At 39.3% G+C, this 18988-nt stretch overlaps 3 protein-coding genes across 3 annotated transcripts; 2 read left to right on the top strand and 1 right to left on the bottom strand.

The window, feature by feature from the left end:
• Nucleotides 1-9755: 9755 nt before the first annotated feature.
• CLUP02_13363 (uncharacterized protein) lies at nucleotides 9756-11679 on the top strand (the record flags this gene model as incomplete). The annotated part of the gene is made up of 4 exons (XM_049292302.1): nucleotides 9756-10075; nucleotides 10142-10348; nucleotides 10407-10572; nucleotides 10636-11679. The coding sequence occupies 4 exons, from the start codon at nucleotides 9756-9758 to the stop codon at nucleotides 11677-11679; spliced, it is 1737 nt and encodes a 578-aa protein (XP_049149448.1).
• A 604-nt stretch (nucleotides 11680-12283) lies between these two features.
• Nucleotides 12284-15742, bottom strand: CLUP02_13362 (uncharacterized protein; the record flags this gene model as incomplete). Its single annotated transcript, XM_049292301.1, has 7 exons — nucleotides 12284-12316; nucleotides 12368-12865; nucleotides 12932-13992; nucleotides 14078-14145; nucleotides 14204-14337; nucleotides 14599-15115; nucleotides 15183-15742. 7 exons carry the CDS (start codon nucleotides 15740-15742, stop codon nucleotides 12284-12286), a joined length of 2871 nt encoding a protein of 956 aa, XP_049149447.1.
• A 774-nt stretch (nucleotides 15743-16516) lies between these two features.
• CLUP02_13361 (cytochrome P450) lies at nucleotides 16517-18774 on the top strand (the record flags this gene model as incomplete). Its single annotated transcript, XM_049292300.1, has 11 exons — nucleotides 16517-16820; nucleotides 16875-17047; nucleotides 17128-17203; nucleotides 17262-17308; nucleotides 17377-17784; nucleotides 17837-17878; nucleotides 17935-18026; nucleotides 18084-18175; nucleotides 18228-18329; nucleotides 18392-18512; nucleotides 18582-18774. The coding sequence occupies 11 exons, from the start codon at nucleotides 16517-16519 to the stop codon at nucleotides 18772-18774; spliced, it is 1650 nt and encodes a 549-aa protein (XP_049149446.1).
• Nucleotides 18775-18988: the final 214 nt, after the last annotated feature.

Below are 18988 nucleotides of genomic sequence, written 5' to 3'. Positions count from 1 at the left end.
TAACGTTAAGAATCCACGCTACTGCCACTTAATTCATGGGTCGGGATGCAAGAGGGATTCCGAGTAGTGCTAGGTGCTCACATGGGATCTTCTTTTGCGGTACTAATGAGAAGATCTTGACTGCCAGTGATGGTCCTTCGTACATGTAACATCGTCACAGTTTTCCCCAACGCAAAAGTGTAGATGAGGTGAATTAGTACAAACAACACTCATAACATGTATGCCTTGCACAACCCTCTTGCGCCTCGCTTCGAACCCAATCCTTCAACGCCTTCCTTATTTAAGGGGTACTAGGCCTCTAATCTGGCCGCCGATACCACTCATAGACTCATTCATCCATTCCAGGCCGTAATTGCAACCTAACCGCAGGAGGCCTCAGACATGAACCGACTGTGCCGCAAAAACGAGTTTGGTCTCTTACGACCTGACCGTTCCAACACGAGATACGCATCAACCAACAGAAATATCTCGACCAAGTGCCGGACCAACTTGACCGGAACTGGGTTCCATCCTATCAATGACTCTGAAGATTGACGTGATGGATGCAGTGATCCTTGCCAGCTGAGTCCAAGGTTGGTTTGGTCTTCTGCAAGTTACGCGCCGAGTGAGGTTTTGGTGTGGCTCAACTTTGACATGACTTTTTTAATTCCATCGATTCATTTTTTTCCAACACCCATGATCGTTCAAAGATTGCGCTGGGCAAATTTTTGGTGTGGCTTAACTGTAATAAGAATTTCCGATTTTGTAGATCTCATTTTCCCATCACTTTTGATCACTTTAATTATGGCACCAAATTTATTCTCTTCGCTCTGTGTCTCTCACTTCGATCCTCTTATCGATTCTGCCCACTTTATTTGTTTTTACGCGCTGAGCAAACTTCTTATTCCTCTGAGTTAGACATGCCTATGACTTAGTGATTTTGTCGCTTGCACATCTTAAACACTTTTGACCTTTCTCACCCTTTTTATTAAATTAGAAGTCCAATTCAACCGCGGCATACAGCCGACTGCGCAGGGGCCAATTAGGGGCCCTATTTACGATTATTATAGCTAGCCCAACTTATAGTTAGAACCTCCTTTTTATACTTACTACGTAAATATTTATATAGTTTAATTAATTTCTTTATTAACTACGGTTCGAACTAACTACCCTATAATAAGGATATTAATATTAATTAGTAATTAAATTCTATTATTATAAATTAGTAAGGTATCTTATTATATAAAAGAGACGACCTCTTAATATTATATAAAATAAGAGATTCGTACTAATTAACTTTATAAAAATAGATAAAAAAGGAGGCGATTTTCGAATACTATACGGAATTAAGTAATCGTAGCCTTTTACTACTTATAAAAGATCGACGTTTATTATATTAAACTATATTAATTAATAAAACTACTTAAGTAACTAGCCTTTTACCGTTACCCCGAGTAGCTTTTTTATTAAACGACTTTTTTATAGCCGGCCTATAATTAGAAATTAACTAATTAAATTAATAAAAGAAAATATTTATATAACGACTACTTACTTAATTAATTAATATAATAAACGAGCTTAATAATATAATATAAAAAAGTACTACGTAATTAAAAAAGGGGATTTCTAAATATAAATATTTTTATTTAATAATAAAAATAACCCTATAGGAGTTATTAAACTAAGAGATCTATAGTATATAAAAAAGTTTATTATTATAAGGATCTTATAAATACGACCTTAAGCCTATAATTTAAACGACCTCTTCGTAGCTTTTTTAATTACCCTCTAAGTATTATTTAAGAATATAATATAAAAAACGGTTTAATAAAGAAAGAGGGGATTTAGAAGTTTTAATAATATTAAGTTAAGAGTATTATAGATTTTAAAAATTAATTTAAAAAGAAAGTAGCTACCCTAAAGTAGTCCTACGACCTCTTACTAAAATTATTATTAATTTTAAAAAAGGCTAAAAAAACGAGGATTTAAAAAAAAAAAAAAGAATCCTTTAGAGGGCCGCTTAAGGGCTTTTTTTTATACTAGCTCCTAGCGCGAGATTACTAATTTTAAGAAATTAACTAAGTAATAAGAGGGATTATTAATAAGTAATAATTACCTAACCGTAATTAAGCTATAAAAAAGACTATTTAAAAAATATAAAATAGAGTACCGAGAGGTTATAAAAAATAAGATCTTTAAAATATTTAACTTTATTATATATAAATAATAAGTAAGTATTTTTAATAAGTCCTTAAAATATATAATTTTATAAAAAAGAGGGCTTAACTTCGTTAATTATACTTAATAGCTTATATAGTTCTTAATAGCTTATATAGCTCCTTTATAAGCCGCTTAGCGTTTATTTTTAACTATTTTTATAAAATATTACTTTAAAAAAAGTAGGTTAAAAAAAGAAGCTATTTAGAAATTATAGAGAGTATAAGGCTTAAAAGGCTAGAAGTATATAGGATAGTAGAAATTAATAACTAATAAAAATCATAAAATTAATTATTATATTTTCTTATAATAATATAAACGTCTATTATTATTATTATAAAAAGGAATTACTAAAACTTACTTTTTTATATTAAATAAAAAGGAGGATTTTAATAAATATAATAGTTAGTAATTTAGAAAAGTAATAGTAATTATTAAAAATAATAAAAATAAGAGTAGTAGCGAGATAGCGAGAAGAAGCGGGAATCTCTTAAACCTTAATAAATTTATTAAGTAATAAAAGTATAGATTTATTATAACTAGCGCGCAGATTAAATATATTCTTATTAAAATTAAATACGCTAGTAATTATTAATATAAATATAAACTAAAGTATAATCCTTAGTAAGTTAAAGTAAAAAAAAAGAGGACGAAACCCGATTCTAAATAAAATCCTAATCCTTTATAAATAAGTAAATATTAACCCGGATTATTAGGGGACGTAGATATATAGAATTATAAATTAGCTTAACGGCGAGTAAATTAACGTAATATTAATCTATTTAACTAAGGTTTATAAGAAAAAGGGGCTATAGAAATAACCCCTATTTTATAAGATCGTAAACGACCTTAGTTACTAACTAAATAAATAGTTTATAAGCGTAAGCTTAAGAATTATAAAAGTAATTAATAAATTCCTTTATAAGTAAGGGGTATTATTAGCGTAATTATAATTACGAGAGCTATATAAAATATTAATAATAATAATTATAAAAAAGGAATTCGTATTATAAAACTAAGCCTAGGTTAATAGAGCGTATAATCGCTTTAACGAATTTAGAAAAAGGGTAAACGACCTACATTTCCTCTTTATAATTACTAACGGAAATTTATTATTATAAAAGGATATACCGGGGCAAAATATAATACTAAAAGTATAATAATTAATAATTTTATTTATTTTAATTTATAACTCATTATTATTATTAATACGAAATTCGGTACTAATTAGTTAATAAAAAAGGAAGTAAACGACCTAAAGTTATTAATAATACGTAGCGACATAAGGATCGTATATAAATATTAAAAATCTAATAATAAATACGAAGTAATTTATAAACTTTAAAAAGATCTTCTTAAAAGAGAAATTATACTCTAGGGGGAAGTATAAGGTTTTATAAAAAACCCTAACGATATTTTATAATTATTATAAAAAAGTCGGAATTAGGGAATACTAATACTATTCGGTAATTAATATCGTATTTATAAGTAAAACCTTTAATTATTATTATAAAGCGGTATATAATTTCGATTAAAATGACTTTTTTAGTATAATTAACGTAATCCGAAGCTACTTCGAGACTTATAATAAGAACCTAAAGCTCTTATCTAAGCTATAAGTAATTTTTTTTATATTTATAATTAAAATAATAAAGGGTAAATTATAAGTAGAGATTTTTAAAAAGCTTATTAATCGAATTAATAAGCTAATAAAAACCTAGCTAAATAAGAGGATAAATAAGTAAAAAGTCGGATATTTTTATACCGTAGTTTAATATATACTAGAAATAAAAATAACCCTATACTAAGTACCTAAAAACTACGAGACGCTTTATTTAAAGCTAAGATTTAGCTTTAATATTAAAATAAAAATACTACGCTAAACCTATTTTTAAGTATATAACGGCCCTTATTAATAATATTAAGTTAATCGAACGTATAATAAAAAAAAAAAGAGGCTAGATATAGTAATTATTAATAAGGAGGCCTAGATTCGTTAAATAGGTAAAGATTTAATTTATAAATAGGGTAATAAAAAAGGTAATACTATATTTATAAAAAGGATAAATATTAGTTAAGTGTAATGGATTCGGGATGCGGCCGGCGACAGGACGCCGATGACTCAGCGACCGGTGCACGGATCTCATTACGAAAGAACTTTCTAGGAAGCAGAGCCCTTACGAAGGACTCTGCAAGCTTTAGTCTTACAATACACCCATACCTACATTGTAGCCTCGCTGGTTAAGTGCTCATAGCCTAATCTCTTACATTAAGTAACTATTCTAAAAAAGAGCATATTAAATTATATAAATAGTATAAAAAGTCGAGGGTAGTAAATAGTAAAACTAGCCCTTATTAGTTTAAATAATTTCTTATTATATATAAGAGTAAATCTAGGGGTATAGAACTTAGTAATAGTAGCTAAAATAGCGGCTTAAAGTATATACCCCCTATAAAAAATTCGGAAAATAAAGAAGATCTTACCCCCTATATTAACGAATTAAATTATAATAAAATCGACGATATTAATTACTCTTTTTTTACTCCGTTAGCCTTTAGAAAATATACGAAGCTAAACGAATAAAGGGTAATAAAAGCGCTTAATAAATAGGCTTTTATTTATAAATAATAAAGAAAGGTCCCTTAGATAACGGATATAGAGGTAGTTAAAAGGGCGAATTTAATAGGGCCGAAGTTTATTATTTTAACGATTAAAGAGAAGACGTTATCTCTCTTAATATTTAAAAAAAAAGAATATAGTACTAAGTAAATCTAGAGGTAGCTAGAGGGGTCCTTTTTATATTACTTAAATCCCTTAAATACTAAGCTTATATAAGTATTCTATATAAATAAAAAGTACGGCCTAGACGATTTTTATAAGATTATTTTAAATACTAAGGTATTATAATAGTTAATTAGAGAAAAAGGGTAATTCTAAGTACTATAAAAAATCGTATTAATAACGCTTAATACGTTAATAGCGGGTATTATAAAAATTAGTTTTAGCCTAAGTAAGGAAATCGTCGCCCTAAGTATAATAAAAATAGAGACGTACTTCGGAATAATAACTTTTTATATTTTACTTATTAATACCCTATTTCTCTTATATTTAAAAAATATAAATCGACTAAGTATTATATTTAATAATATAAAGAATAGAATCTCTAGTAATAAGTATTTTAAAATAGTTAAATAATAATAGGGGTATGCGTTTATAAAGCTTATTAATAATACGAAGTTAATTAATTACTTAATAAAAAGTGAGCTTAGAAAATTATATTAGAGATTTAGGTACTTGTTAGTTACGAGGCTATATAACCTTTTAAAGTAATTAAGTAATAATAATATTAAAATAGGGGCGCTAGAGTAGTTAATAAAAGTATATTATTAATACTAAGTAAATATATAAAGCTTATATAGATTTAAGTTTAAATTACGTAATAAGCTTAACTTTAACTAGGAAATCGTTATTAATATTTTTTATTTAAATAGTTAGTTAGTATTATATATAATTAACGTAGCTATATCCTTCTAAATAGGGCAATTCCTCCGGGATTTATAAATAAAAATAATATAAGTAGCTTTATAAAAAAGCTAAATTAATATATATTAGGGACCGCTAGATAGTATTAAAACCGACGCTAGTACTAGCTTTAAGTTAGTAAAATTTAGGAATAATATGACGGCTTACGGTATATAACTAAAAATCGTACCCGTTAAAGCGCACTATAGTATTAAAAAGGTAAAAAGAGTATATTAATAATTAAAAAGGGTATTTAGAATTATTAAAAAGGAAAATCCGGATTCTATTAATAACGAATACTTCTAAATAGTACTTAAATATTATAATAATACTATAGGGCCTAACGGACTTATATTAACGCTATTAATATTTAGAATATATTTAAGAACGACCTTAGCCTCGCTACCGTTATTAAGTATAAGCTAATAAGCCTGAGTAATTAAAAAAATAATATAGGTATTATATAAAGTAAATATAAAAAAGTAAGTTAACAAGGTAATTATTACGCGCAATAGGCCCGATATAGGGGATAATTTAGATATATTACTAAATTTAAATATACGAGTATAGTACGAAATTACTTAATAATAGGCTAGGCTATATAAATTAATTTCTATTAACGAGCGCTCTTATATAGTTATAAGAGATCGTAACTAGCTATTCAAAGTATTAATTACGGTAGTTAGACCGTACTATATAGATCTTAATAAAATAATTTTTAATTTATAAAAAGAAAAAGAGCTAAGGGAAACTATATAACCCGCGGTAAAGGCATAGGAAATTATCTTTAATAAAATTATTATAGTAATATTAATAAATAATAAGGAAAAGGAAATTATTAAAAGGGTACTAATACTACCGGTAAGACGTTATAAAAGACTACGATAATAAGCCCTAATATAATAATTTATTATTAGTAACGAGGTAATTAATACTTTTTATATAATAAAAAAGAAAGCCGATTTCGAGTTAGTAGTTAAACTACGTAAAGAAGGCGTAATTATAACTATTAAAAAGCCGTATAAGGGATTAGATCTTATTAAAATAAATACTTTTTATAATCGAGGGGTCTATCGATTTATTTTATATAACTTAAAAAGATATATAAACTTCTATATATTTAAATTATAAATAGTTCGTAAAATTAAAAAGAAAAGAATACCCTAGCCGTACGAAAAGTTTAAATACGTAATTTAAAAGTATAATAACGTTAAAAAAGTAACGCTACTTATATAATTACCTACTATATAGCGCTATAGCTAACGATTAATAATAATATTAATAATATTATTATAGAAAAAGGGATACGAGATTTAGAGCCGTGATATTACCTAAGCCTATACCTAATTAGCTATAGGGCTTATAAAAGAAATCCTAGCCTATTTACTAAAGGAAATAGTTAGTAAGTACTTAAAAAGCACGATTATTAAAGTGCTTAAGTTACTATATAGGCTTATAAAATCGGGTACTTATTAATAAGCTACTTATTATAATTTTTATATTAATTAACTATTAATAGTTATTTTTATATATAACCCGTACTTATTAATTATAAAATACGAAAGTAACTAATTTAGGATCGTTAAAATATAGACCGATAATATATTAAGCCTATTTAATATTAACTTTAAAAAAAAAGAGAATAAAGAGCTTTAAAAAGCGGGCTTCGTAGCGAAGCTAAAAGAGGTCCTTATAATAAATACCCCCCTAGTATTTAACGATAAGATTTTTATAATTAAAAAGGAAACTATTATTTTTTAATAAAAAAGGTAGGGTAAAAGAATTAACCTCATCGATTTAAATATAATTAATATTAAAAAATAATATAAGGCTAAGCTTGTGTAAGGGGTATATATTACGAGTATTTATTAGCCTAAAGTAACTTTTAATTATATTAAAATAGTATAGGCTATAGATTTAATTAAACGAGACGTCGAGGTACTTAATAAGCGGCTTAAGTAGTAATAAACGAATCTCGATCGAGGTCTCGTTTATTACTTAATTAACCTTATAATTAGTAAGTTTTATATTTTCATTAATAAGTTATTTATAAATAATAACGACCTTATTTCGTAATTAAAATATATTATTATTTTAGCTAACGAGAGTATAAGCGAGAACGAATTTGTTATATATAATAATATAATCTACTACTCGTTAATTAAAAATAAGTAAATAATAAGAAATATATTAGCGTTAGAGGTTTATAATATAATTAACGGCGTTAACCTCTCTTATATAATTTTAATAATACTAAAAAAGATTACTAATTAAATTAGCCTTCTATTTATTCTAACGGTTATTTATATTAATTCTTACTTATTATACGAATACTTTATTAAATTAGGAATAATAAAAGAAAAGAGGCTTATAATCGATATTATAGCCCTTAAATAATTATATAAAAAGCGCAAAATACTCGAGATCCGTTAGATTAATAATAAAAATAACTTCGTAAACGCTTTTATAAAAATAATATTAAATAAGGGATTAAAGTAATTTATAAATAACGGAAAAGTTATTATATAAATAAAGGGATAGGTTATATAAAAAGAGTAGAAAAAAGGGGGAAAAACAAATAACTTAGTAAATAGGCCCGAGGTCGAATTATATTTCTAATTATAGTAGTTAAATTAATAAAAAAAACAGAAAGTTAGTATTAAATTAGAAATTTAATTTAATTATAGTATATAGCTAACTACGTAGGGACTAATTAGGGGCCCTATTTACGATTATTATAGCTAGCTTAACCTACGGTTAGAACCTCCTTTTTATACTTACTATGTAGATATTTATATAGTTTAATTAATCTCTTCGTTAACTACGGTTCGAACTAACTACCCTGTAATAGGGATACTAACACTTTTCGTTCCGTTCCTCTCGTTCTGCTCCTCTGAATCATTATACCTTTTTCACTCCTTTTCTCTATGGCCGTCACCCGATCTATTCCAACCTTTGCGCACACTTCATTCTGGTCACTTGAAACCCGCCAATTCACTTGCTCGACTGTTGGCAACATTTCAGGAATTTCACTCATTTCGCATATTTCACTCGTTTCACTCTATCTTGATTGTTTTACTCCGTTCAACTGTCAGCCAATTTTACTCCATTGGCACTTTCACACATCTTACCTACCTCGCACGTTTCACTGTTTCCAGTTCTTGTGCTCATTCCAGCCGTAATGCCCATCCCGCCATCTTTACTGCTTTCCCACAATTGTACTCTTTCAAACTGTTGTGGCCGTTTCCCTCAGTTCAATTGTTTCACTCCTTGAGTCTTTTTAAACACTTCACCATTCTCGATCTTTCTGTTCTATCTGGCCCTTCTATCACTTTTGGCTCTACAGCCACTTTTACCTTTTTTTGATTACCACTTTCACCTTTCCCAGTCTTCTCAACTTTCACACTTATTCAGACCTATTTTGCACATATCACAAGAACCACCGCCACATTCTCTTAGCCGAACAGCCCACTTTCGAGCAGCACACGTTTCAATTTTCTTAGCTCTTGTATCATTTTCTACTATTGCATTTTGATTTCGTCTCTCTAAGTTTTGCACGCATTTATACCAAGTTCAACATATTCCACTACACTTTACCCCGTTTGAAACCGTGTCATACGTTCCGCCAACTTCATCCATTTCACCCTTTTCACAATCTTCAGCCCATCTATCTTCTTCAAAATCTCATTCTTTGCTACTGGCTCATTCCCTTCAACCCTTCCATCGCCAGCGTCTCAGCTCTGTCACTCCTACCACCCTTCTGCCTAATCGCTGAAGCAGAGTGGTCAGGCAGAATCAAGGATCGAGCGAGCCCCGAGTCACAAGCCCCACACCCCTGTCGCCTTGAGAAGTATATAATGGGGGGCAGTTCCCCCTTCATTCCGTCAAGAGAGAAAGCAGCGCTGCAGCTGGCGGAACATGTGGTCTTACTGAATTGACCCATGCTCTCAGCTCGTGTTCTGTATCTTATGTTGGAACGACTCTCTACTTGAGCTTTTTGCTTGTCATTACCAAGTGTTTTCTTCACTTGGTAGCCATGTCGTCTTCCATCAATCCAACGTCCATTCCATCCGTCTCTGCTCTGCGGCATCAGCTCGGATATGGCGACTCTGACCCGTCGAATTGTCAGTCAAAATTATTCCAAGACAGCGTCCGGGCTTTCCGCAAGACCTTTAAAACCAGACAAGGCTATGAAGGCAGTGCGATGTACGAGTGGAAGTCTCCAGAGCATCAAAGTGCTCTTGAGGAGATGGCCCATGAATTTCTCGACCGTGACGGAAACGGAGCTCGACTTTGGCCGGATGAACATGCCCAAGGCAGTGTTAAGAAGCTCAAGTATTCCCGTCATGGCACGAAGTAATTAATAACGGCAATACTGTCTCTTTAAGAAAGAAAATTGGCTGATAAGTTCATGTCTCATAGAATCAAGCGAATCCTGAAGCAGCTCTTTTGGAGAATGAACCTGCAGCAGCACCGCAATGGCAAATACAGAAAGAACAAGGTGAAGACGGGCAACGTCCACACACGCACTCTTGATGGGAGAGTATGTCACGAGAACCCCATCGATGTAGATGAGATTGAGGAGTCACTCGAGAACTCTAGTGCGGTTGAAATGCCTTCCACCTCAAGGTGAGTGATCGGCATCCCGCACATACTGAGAGTATTCTCCTTAAATTTGATGGCGTAGCTCGGCCAAGACAGATAAGGCGGCTGCTACTTCAAAAATTGTCGACCCATACGAATTAGACTCTACCTCGGAAGAGGTTCAAGGACTATTGCAATTGCAAAGGGGGGTTGCCACAGACTTCCAGCGCGAACCCGAAGGTCATGGCCAAGAAGTCGAGAATAATTCCGTAAGCGAAATTCGTCATGTAGAATTGTCACGTAGTGTGATTCTAATACGGGATATTTGATAGAACGATCCCTTCAACCTCATTTCCTCGACTGGCCCTATGGAAGATCGTCAATTGGCGCCCTATGCTGAAATGAACCCTTCCGAGCCTCCTCCCAAGCGTCCGAGGGTTGACACTATGCAGTCTCTCCATCAGACATCGAAGAAGAAGCGAGATGAGGCTGCGGTCGATCCCCAAACAAGTCTGACGTCGCCGCGCAAGCGCAATGCGCCTCAACGCGATGGGATTCTAACAGGCGAACGACTGTCTGAGGCCTTGCAGGCAATGGATAAGGACTCCCCTCCGGAGATGGACGCCGGCGCCATGTCATCTGGAGCCCACCTAGAAGTTCCTGGCGGCTCTGTCACTGGTGGCCAAGCGGAGTCGGATCTACACATGGGGGAAGCCAATGCGGAGGATGTCGAAGACAGAGAAGATTCTGTTGACGCATTCATTGATGAAGCGACCAAGCAACTGTACGTCGAAACTGATACGCGTTCAATTCAGCAAGATGAGGTTATCAGCAGCACCGAAGCATCAGCGTCAGTTGACACCTCGTGCCCAACGAGCCCTATTGTGGAACACAAGAAGACAGTCTCTTTCTTGGCGGACATGAGACGTTCACAGACAATGGCTGTAGAGCCAATTGAAAATGACGGCTCACCTCAGACCGCACCGTTGCGTCAAGCGCGAGTCAAATTCGTATATCGCATCATCACTCGTTACCCGACTCGCCGGAGCTGCATCTGGAAGCCCAGAGGAAGCTTCCGGACCAAGACGCTGGCCGAACTAGAAAATGAGCTTCCTCTGGAGTTTGAGCGATCCGAGCTCAAGTACCTCCTTATTCGACTGGAAGCTCGAGACACTCATGCGGATCAGATAATTCCCTGTGGAAGAGAAGACGAATTCGATGCTCTGAAGCGACATCTTGTAGACTTCATTCGACATTGCGTTGTAGAATCGCTCCCTGGAGAGGAGGTCTTTGTCTTTATTGACATTGAGCCATTGCCTACTCTGGATTCGACGGAGAAATCCTCGGAAGTAGAGCATATTATGTTTGATTGGTGACGGATCTCGATTTGAGCTAGCCTTTGTAGCGTTGCGGCCTCGTGTTTCCCTTGCGTACTAACTTGCGACGAATGATGAAGTTCCTTGGACAGGATAAGGTAGGATTGGTTGTGATTGCAACAATTCAGGACATAGGGAATGCCCAAATTGCAGATTGTGGAAATACACTCTCTTGAATGACCTGGTAGCGAAATACAGAAAGACTCAAGAACCTCTCTGCAAACTCCATGCCCAAACTTGGCCATGTGGTTTTAACACACGATTGATGCATCTAGATGCGTAAAACGCTGGCATCCGAACATCGCCAATCTCCCGCCGGCACGCAAGCCTCCATTACCGTTGTGCACAAGAGGCCATGAACTACCACGTAAACACATGTATCAAGTAAGATACAATGGCGCTGTGATTAAGGGGGCATCGTACCTATCGATGGGCAGTAACATAAGGCTTGTCAGGTTTTCCACGTATCAGACAACGACATCATGTCAATGCACAGACTTCATGTCGAAACATCAACATCATAAGGTAGCTCAATCCCATTCAGGCGTTATCTTAGGGGCTACAGGGCCTAGCCCAGGCGGAATGAGCATTCCCAGGCTTTATTCTAGCGCCCGCTCTGGGCGCATCGCCTAGCGACCTATAGCTGAGTCAACCCACGAAGTAGTTCATCCCTAGTACTTCCCAGGACACGATCGACCTTCTCCACGCTGTAAAATGCCTCATTGTAGCACACACTAAAGGTGAGCTTCCCCCGGAAAGTCCACAAATACATCTGGAAATCACCAGTCATCATCGTGGAGCTCACCCAAAAGTTGGACACCTCCCAAGCTCCATACTGGCGTTGCAGATAATCGTCAACAACTCCCATGCTGGACAAAGACGGCGTGCTGCTCGGTAGCACGCCGCCGCTCTCAAGGATCTGTCGCGACATCGCCATGTAAGGGGTCAGGTACCCAAAATCATTGTCGGCGAAAGCAAAAGGCGCCTTGTACTGCTGGTGTAGGGACTTGCTGAGAGCATCAAAAGTGCTGTCCTTGCTGAGGTCCGCTGCGAGAGGCAAGGCGGTTTGAAGCGACCCGATCGAGTGCTTGTACGGGACGAAAGAGGAGGGGAAATGGCGACGCAGGTCAATGGTGGTGAACTGAACGTAGGATGAACCGTCTTCACCAGCTTCCGACTGGAGTTTCTGCAAGCATGGAATTTCAGCATTCATCGACTACCAAGGAGTAGCAAGCAGCAAACATGAACTCACCTGCGTTGTCAAAGCAAGTGCAGCGTGCCAAGCTGAAGTAACGCTGACCCCCTTTTCCTTGCACGCACTGATGATTGTAGAGGATGTCTCCTCGTCTACCTCGAGGTCTCTATGGACTGGTCTTTGCGGGGTAGTTGTGAAGTCAACTCCAGGTAGTCGAATAGGTTTCTCTTGTTGCAAAACACGCTGGAAGATGGACTGCGCATCGGCAAAGTTCTTCTCTGATGGTGTAGCCGAGACCCCCAACCAGTCGTCGTACGGCTTAGAAAGGTTTGGTGCTCCAGATGTCTCGTGATGCGTCTGAGAGTTGTCATCTGGCAGAGCTGCCAGTGTCGTGAACAGGGCGTGATACAAGTACAACATTCCTCGCCCGTCAATAAGAGTGTGAGGTGACTGGAGTAGAAGTTGGTTGGAGTCTCGAACATAATGGAGCGTGATGTGGAATTGGCTCTTGAACGCAGAGAAGAGTTCATCGGCGGTTGTTCCGTCGTGAACTAGGAAGCTCTTTTGCAGCCATTCATCTGTGATGGCATCTTCGCCAACTACGATCTCACGTGAAGCTGAATCCACAACAGCACCAGCGCAGGGAAAGTCCTTCGCTACGATCTTCCAAGCTCTGCGGATCGAGCCTTCCTTGTCAATGCTCTCGTCTTGGTTCTGAAGTGTCACGCTGCAGCCGATCATCCAGTGGACCGGATAGCCTTCGGGAGACGCCAAGCTCTGGTAGAAAGACTCCATAGAGCCCAATTGACGACGCCAAATGCCATCTTTGTTGCTCCACGGAAAGTTCACACCGGAAGCCGTCGCGGGCTGAGCGAGCTTCTCCGATGCGCCGTTTGTGGAAGCCGGCCCGGTGGCCCCGGCCGCTTCTGTTGCCATCCTCGCGGATGATATGAAGTTGAGTTGATCGAAAGTATGAAGTGAAAATAGTGAGGAGAAGAAAACTTGAGAGTTTCCTGGGGCCCTGGCTACTAGATGACGATACTCCTCCTGTCCAACATGAAGATTCCAGGGGACAGGCATGTGAACATGATGCAGTCGATTATATGATGTGATCAAGCCTAGCTAAGGCAGCTCTAGAGATGCCATAAGCCAACGGTCAGCAGTAATTATTTGGTGTTATTGTAGTAATGGTGGGGAATGCACCGAATGTACATGACCGAACAAGAAAGCCACCGAATAGGGCTGAAGGAATTGAGCCGAAGCTGACAGGTCTTGGCGCCCCATTCGGACAAGGCCTATAAATAACCGGAAACTACTTAGGTCCTTCACAAGGACGAGACTCGATATACGTCACGAAGTGCGATGGATTGTGTTTGGGAGATTCCTCTCAGGCCGTCAACAGAGACGCCCCCAGGAATCGTATCACATAATGTGGTGAGGAAACCCTGAACGTAAATTTGCTCCTATGTCGAACTTTCCTTCCTCGAAGAACTGAATCACTCCAGCAAACCAGATGTCAGATCTGGTGAAGCTGAGGTCCCGTACGGAAGATAGTGACCCGTTTACAAGTAGTTATCTGTAGTCAAGGTTCCATTGGCAAAAGAAACTATAGACCATCATTTGAATTTATGTAGACAGTGGACTGGTTTACTATGGTTGTTGTGTATTTACTACATGTATGTTGCGTACAACTATCGGAGATATTGCTCTTAGGCACTTCCCACCTTTACTACAAGCTTCTGCCCCCTAACCTGGCCTGACTTCAACATCTCAAGACCTTGAATCACTCCTTGCCAACCACCGGGAACTTCACGTGCCGGGTGGCATTTCAGACGTCCCTCGTCTACCAAAGTCTGAACTTCAAGCGCCCACCTGGCTCCCAGGTCAAATTTGGACTGGTCCGCATCACGGTGGTAAACTCCATCAAGCTTGACCTCGCGGCCCATGACCACATATGTCATTGGCATATCCATTTTGACTGCTTTTCTCGTTCTCCACTCATCGGGAGCATGTTCGAGGGATGCATACCTCGCTCCAGCGCGACCTAGAGCTGTGAAGCAACATTTCACCGATTCTGGTGTGGTGATGCAATCGATCGCAGCTCGGATGGAGCCATTTGTTGCATCGCGAATTGTCTCACCGCATGTCGGCGAAGAGTAAGGTGTTGTGGAAGCCGCCCCATACTTCTTCACAAGAGCCGCGGAAGCTGGGGAGCAGGTTGCGATGGGGTCGTAGCCAGCACTGCGGTGGAACGTTAGTCTAGGTACTTGTTCGAATTTTTGTCCACCAGGACTCCAATCGCACGTACCTCGATAGCAATTGGCAAGCCATAGTGCCGGTGGCTGTGGCACCACCATATACCAAAACAGGTACGCGAGTCCCGTCAGACCGCAAGGGAGCAGGTTTTGATGGAGTGCCTGTCAAAAGAAGGGAGTCCTCCATAGCTAGTGCCACAGTCGCCCATCCGACTCCTCCAAGAGCTGCCCCTTCTAGGTCACTCCATGAGTCTGGCACCCGAACAAGAAGGCGTCTATCTTGGATAAGGTATTCAGCAAACGCTCCAGAGTCTGGGTTGCCAGGATTTGAGCCGTGCATGGGACCACAAACTCGCATCCCGACACATGTGCTGTCGACTCCAGGGCCAGCCGCGACGATGGTGCCCATGAAGTCACAGCCCATAATGGCATTGGGTACGGGATGGTAGTCTGGCATCTTGTAGTCAGTTGGGTTCAACGCAACAGCAGAAACCTTGACGAGGACATCGTGGGGCTCTCTGATTTGCGGCATGGGCCGGTCTCGCGAGACCAGCGGCGGGCCTCCGCCATTGGGAGATTGAACAAGAGCTGAGATTGTCGTCCCTTTGGCCATTTTTGCGACTTTGTAGTTCAATTTTACCATCTACTGACCTCAAAAACCATCGTCTACATACTGCCCTCTTTTATTGCGATAGTCCTGCGCGTGTACCATGGTATCTTCAACTCAGCCCTTCTATGCAGGGTCCTTGACAGGCTTCCAGATATCTCCAAAGCTGATGCGTCGGTTTCCCGAAGGATTGGGTCTGCATATCATCCCCTGTTCGGATACAAGTAGGTAAGCCTCCGAAGAACCCTCCGAATCCGGGCTCCGAACCGAAGTGGGCCCGGCGGATGGGGACGGCCCCCAGCGCTTACAAGTTCCCGAAGCCGGATCCGAGTCTACTTGTAGAACGATCCGAGAAGGATGTCAAACCCCACTCCTTCTGCTGCTCCAGACTCGGCCAATTCCATCCGGTAAGCGAGCTGATGTTTCCGGAACCCTACGGCGGGAAGCTTGTGAGAGTAAGACGACGGCCCACAGTTGGCGAGAGCCCTGCATGAAGTGTCATGAAGGATTCTGAGACCATCCCGTTCTAGGCTCTCATGATCTCGGTCTCGTCCAGGCTTCCAAGTCATCCCATTTGCGACGCTGCTAACTCGCTGCGCGTCGACCCCCACATCCCACCTCCAACAAAGTCCCAATTTGACTGAACTGCCTCGAGTACTGATTCAGATGATATATCTGATCCAAGGGGCAGAGTCCGAAGAAGCGCTGTTTATATTGCCATTTTCCAAGGCTTCGTCTGTCATTGCTACGACAGAGGAGCATCAGGAACTCTAAGCAATCATGGCCTCCCCAATTCCCTCGGCGGGCTTGCCCACGACTTTGGCCAGCAACTTGACTGATTTCGCCGGCAATGTCGTCAGCGTGATCAGTCCGTACATCCCTGATGCCATCAAGTCCAACCTCAACTCGCTTGCGTCGTCCAAGTTGACACAGGAAATGACAAAGAGCTGGAACTGGGCGGCGTACTCTACTCTTCTCATCGCAAGCATCTACGTCTTCGACTGGGGAGCGAAGTCGCGTCGCGACAAGAGGCTTCGCGATTTCGGCTCCCCGCCTCCTTTGGTTCCCTTCAAGGCGCCTTTTGGTATGTACTCACACCTGCAGAGAATTCATTCAAAGCTCACAACTTGATGCACAGGGATCGACTTGGCTGTGTACTCCTTGTACAGATTCTTCAAGTTCACCTTCTTCGAGCTTGTCAACAGCTGGCTTGAGGCCGTACCTGGCCGTACTGTCGAGATGCGTATGTTCGGCACAGGCCTTATCTTCACTGATGAGCCCGCCAATATCAAGGCGATCATGTCAACAGAGGTAGGCTTGGTGATTTATCTAGGCTGGAATTCTAGGGATGGGGGTTTGTTGGATGCACGACCACTGACAACGTGGAATAGTGGTCCAGCTTCGGAAGAGGCGAAGTCACCAAACGTATCTGGGGAGATATGCTCGGAGAGACACAGATCTTCGTTGGTAAGTTGCTGAAACTAATCAAATCTTGTGAATTTGGTATGCTAATGTGGGGTTACAGTGGACGGAGAAGACTGGCACAACAGCAAAGAGCGCATCAAGGGGCATGTAAGTGCACTCCCTTAGTCGCATTTTGCCACATCATAATTCTGATCTTAACGATTTTGACTCTTCAGGTTATGAAGATGCGCTCGGATGATCTTGAGATCACCGAGAAGCATGCTCAGCAACTCTTCAAACGTTTCGACGTCGGCAAGCCCATTGAAGTCTACGATGTTGCCGACCGTTACCAACTCGACGTAGTCTCTGAGGTGTTCTTTGGAGAGTCTGCTAACTCCCTTACTGGACACCATCCTTTCAGAGATCCCATGGAGACTCTCCACCCCATCAACACGGCGCGCATGCTGTTCGGCAAGAATGCTTACTACGTCAAGGACAAGTACCTGGCTCCTAAGGCTTTGAAGGAATTGAATGGCTACACCTCGGGCATTGTCGATCGCGCCTATGCGAGAGACTTGTCGAAGAAGTTGCCTGAAGATTACAACATGTTAGACGATCTTGTGAGCCAGAAGAAGAGTGTTAAGGTAAGTAAGCATCATTCAAGGGCGAAGGAAATTATTCTCACGGAGGTTGCAGGATATCAAAGACTCCATGATGACCATCATGCTTGGTGGAAAGGTAGATCAATTCAGTCGGACACTGTGAAGCCCTTGACTTCTGACTGAGTATTCCAGGACCCCTCAGCAATTCTTATCGCCTGGGCTATCTTCCTGATGGGCAAATACCCAAACGTCATGAAGAAAATGCAGGCCGAGGTTACGCAAGTGTAAGTCCATCAATCTGTACCGGATCAACTACGAGAGAGACTAATTCCTCTTGTCAGATCTGGCGATAAGCCACCTTCTGCATCTGATCTCAAAGAGATGACTTACATCCGACATGTCATCAACGAGACCTTCAGATTGTATCACCCTCGTGAGTAGTACTTGAGTAGTCCATTGAGTGTCCGATGATTAACCATGACAAGTTGGCATGAATGTTCGGATGGCCCTGAAGGACGCCACGTTGCCGATCGGTGGTGGAAAGAGTGGAAAAGACCCTGTCGCAGTTCCCAAAGACACAACCATCAGTAAGTGGCACTATGTAAGAAAAGCTCTGGAGATGAAGTAGCTCACCCAAGTACCATCACAGTCTATTCTCTTGGTGGCCTTCAACGCCGCAAAGACATTTACGGCGAGGATGCGCTCGAGTTCCGACCTGAGCGATGGGAGGGTGCCAACATCAACCGCTGGCACTTTATTCCGTACAACCAGTAAGTCTTCAAACTTCCCTCAGACAACAATTCTCAAGACATAGTCAAGCTAACATTGATGATTGAAAGTGGCCCTCGTCACTGCTTAGGTCAGAAGTTTGGACAGCAACAGATGGAGTACATTCTGGCGAGAATTTGCCAGGAGTATCAAGAAATCCGGATTCCACCTGGCCAGCCGGAGCAGCAGATCCGCATTGAGTTGAACTTGAAGATGGCACATCCTTGCATGTGTGAGTTTGTCAAGAAGAACAAAGGCAACTAGAGTTTTGTAGCTAGATGTAGACCACCGCGTGTTATGCGTCCGTGGGATTTGGTTTCAACTGAGTCTTGTTTACTCATACATTGTGAGGCTTTCACAGCAATACGCGATGGTAGTTGACCTGCCGGCTGAGGAATAGCCATTTTACTACAAATCACGAAATAAATGACCATGAGTTCAAAAAAGCGGACCTTGTTGATTCGACAGAAATCTGCCA

The sequence above is a fragment of the Colletotrichum lupini genome, chromosome 7, assembly GCF_023278565.1.
Source record: "Colletotrichum lupini chromosome 7, complete sequence".
NCBI lineage: Eukaryota > Fungi > Ascomycota > Sordariomycetes > Glomerellales > Glomerellaceae > Colletotrichum > Colletotrichum lupini.
The sequence above is the reverse complement of the archived record's forward strand: the minus strand, read 5'-3'. Positions and strand labels throughout refer to the sequence as shown.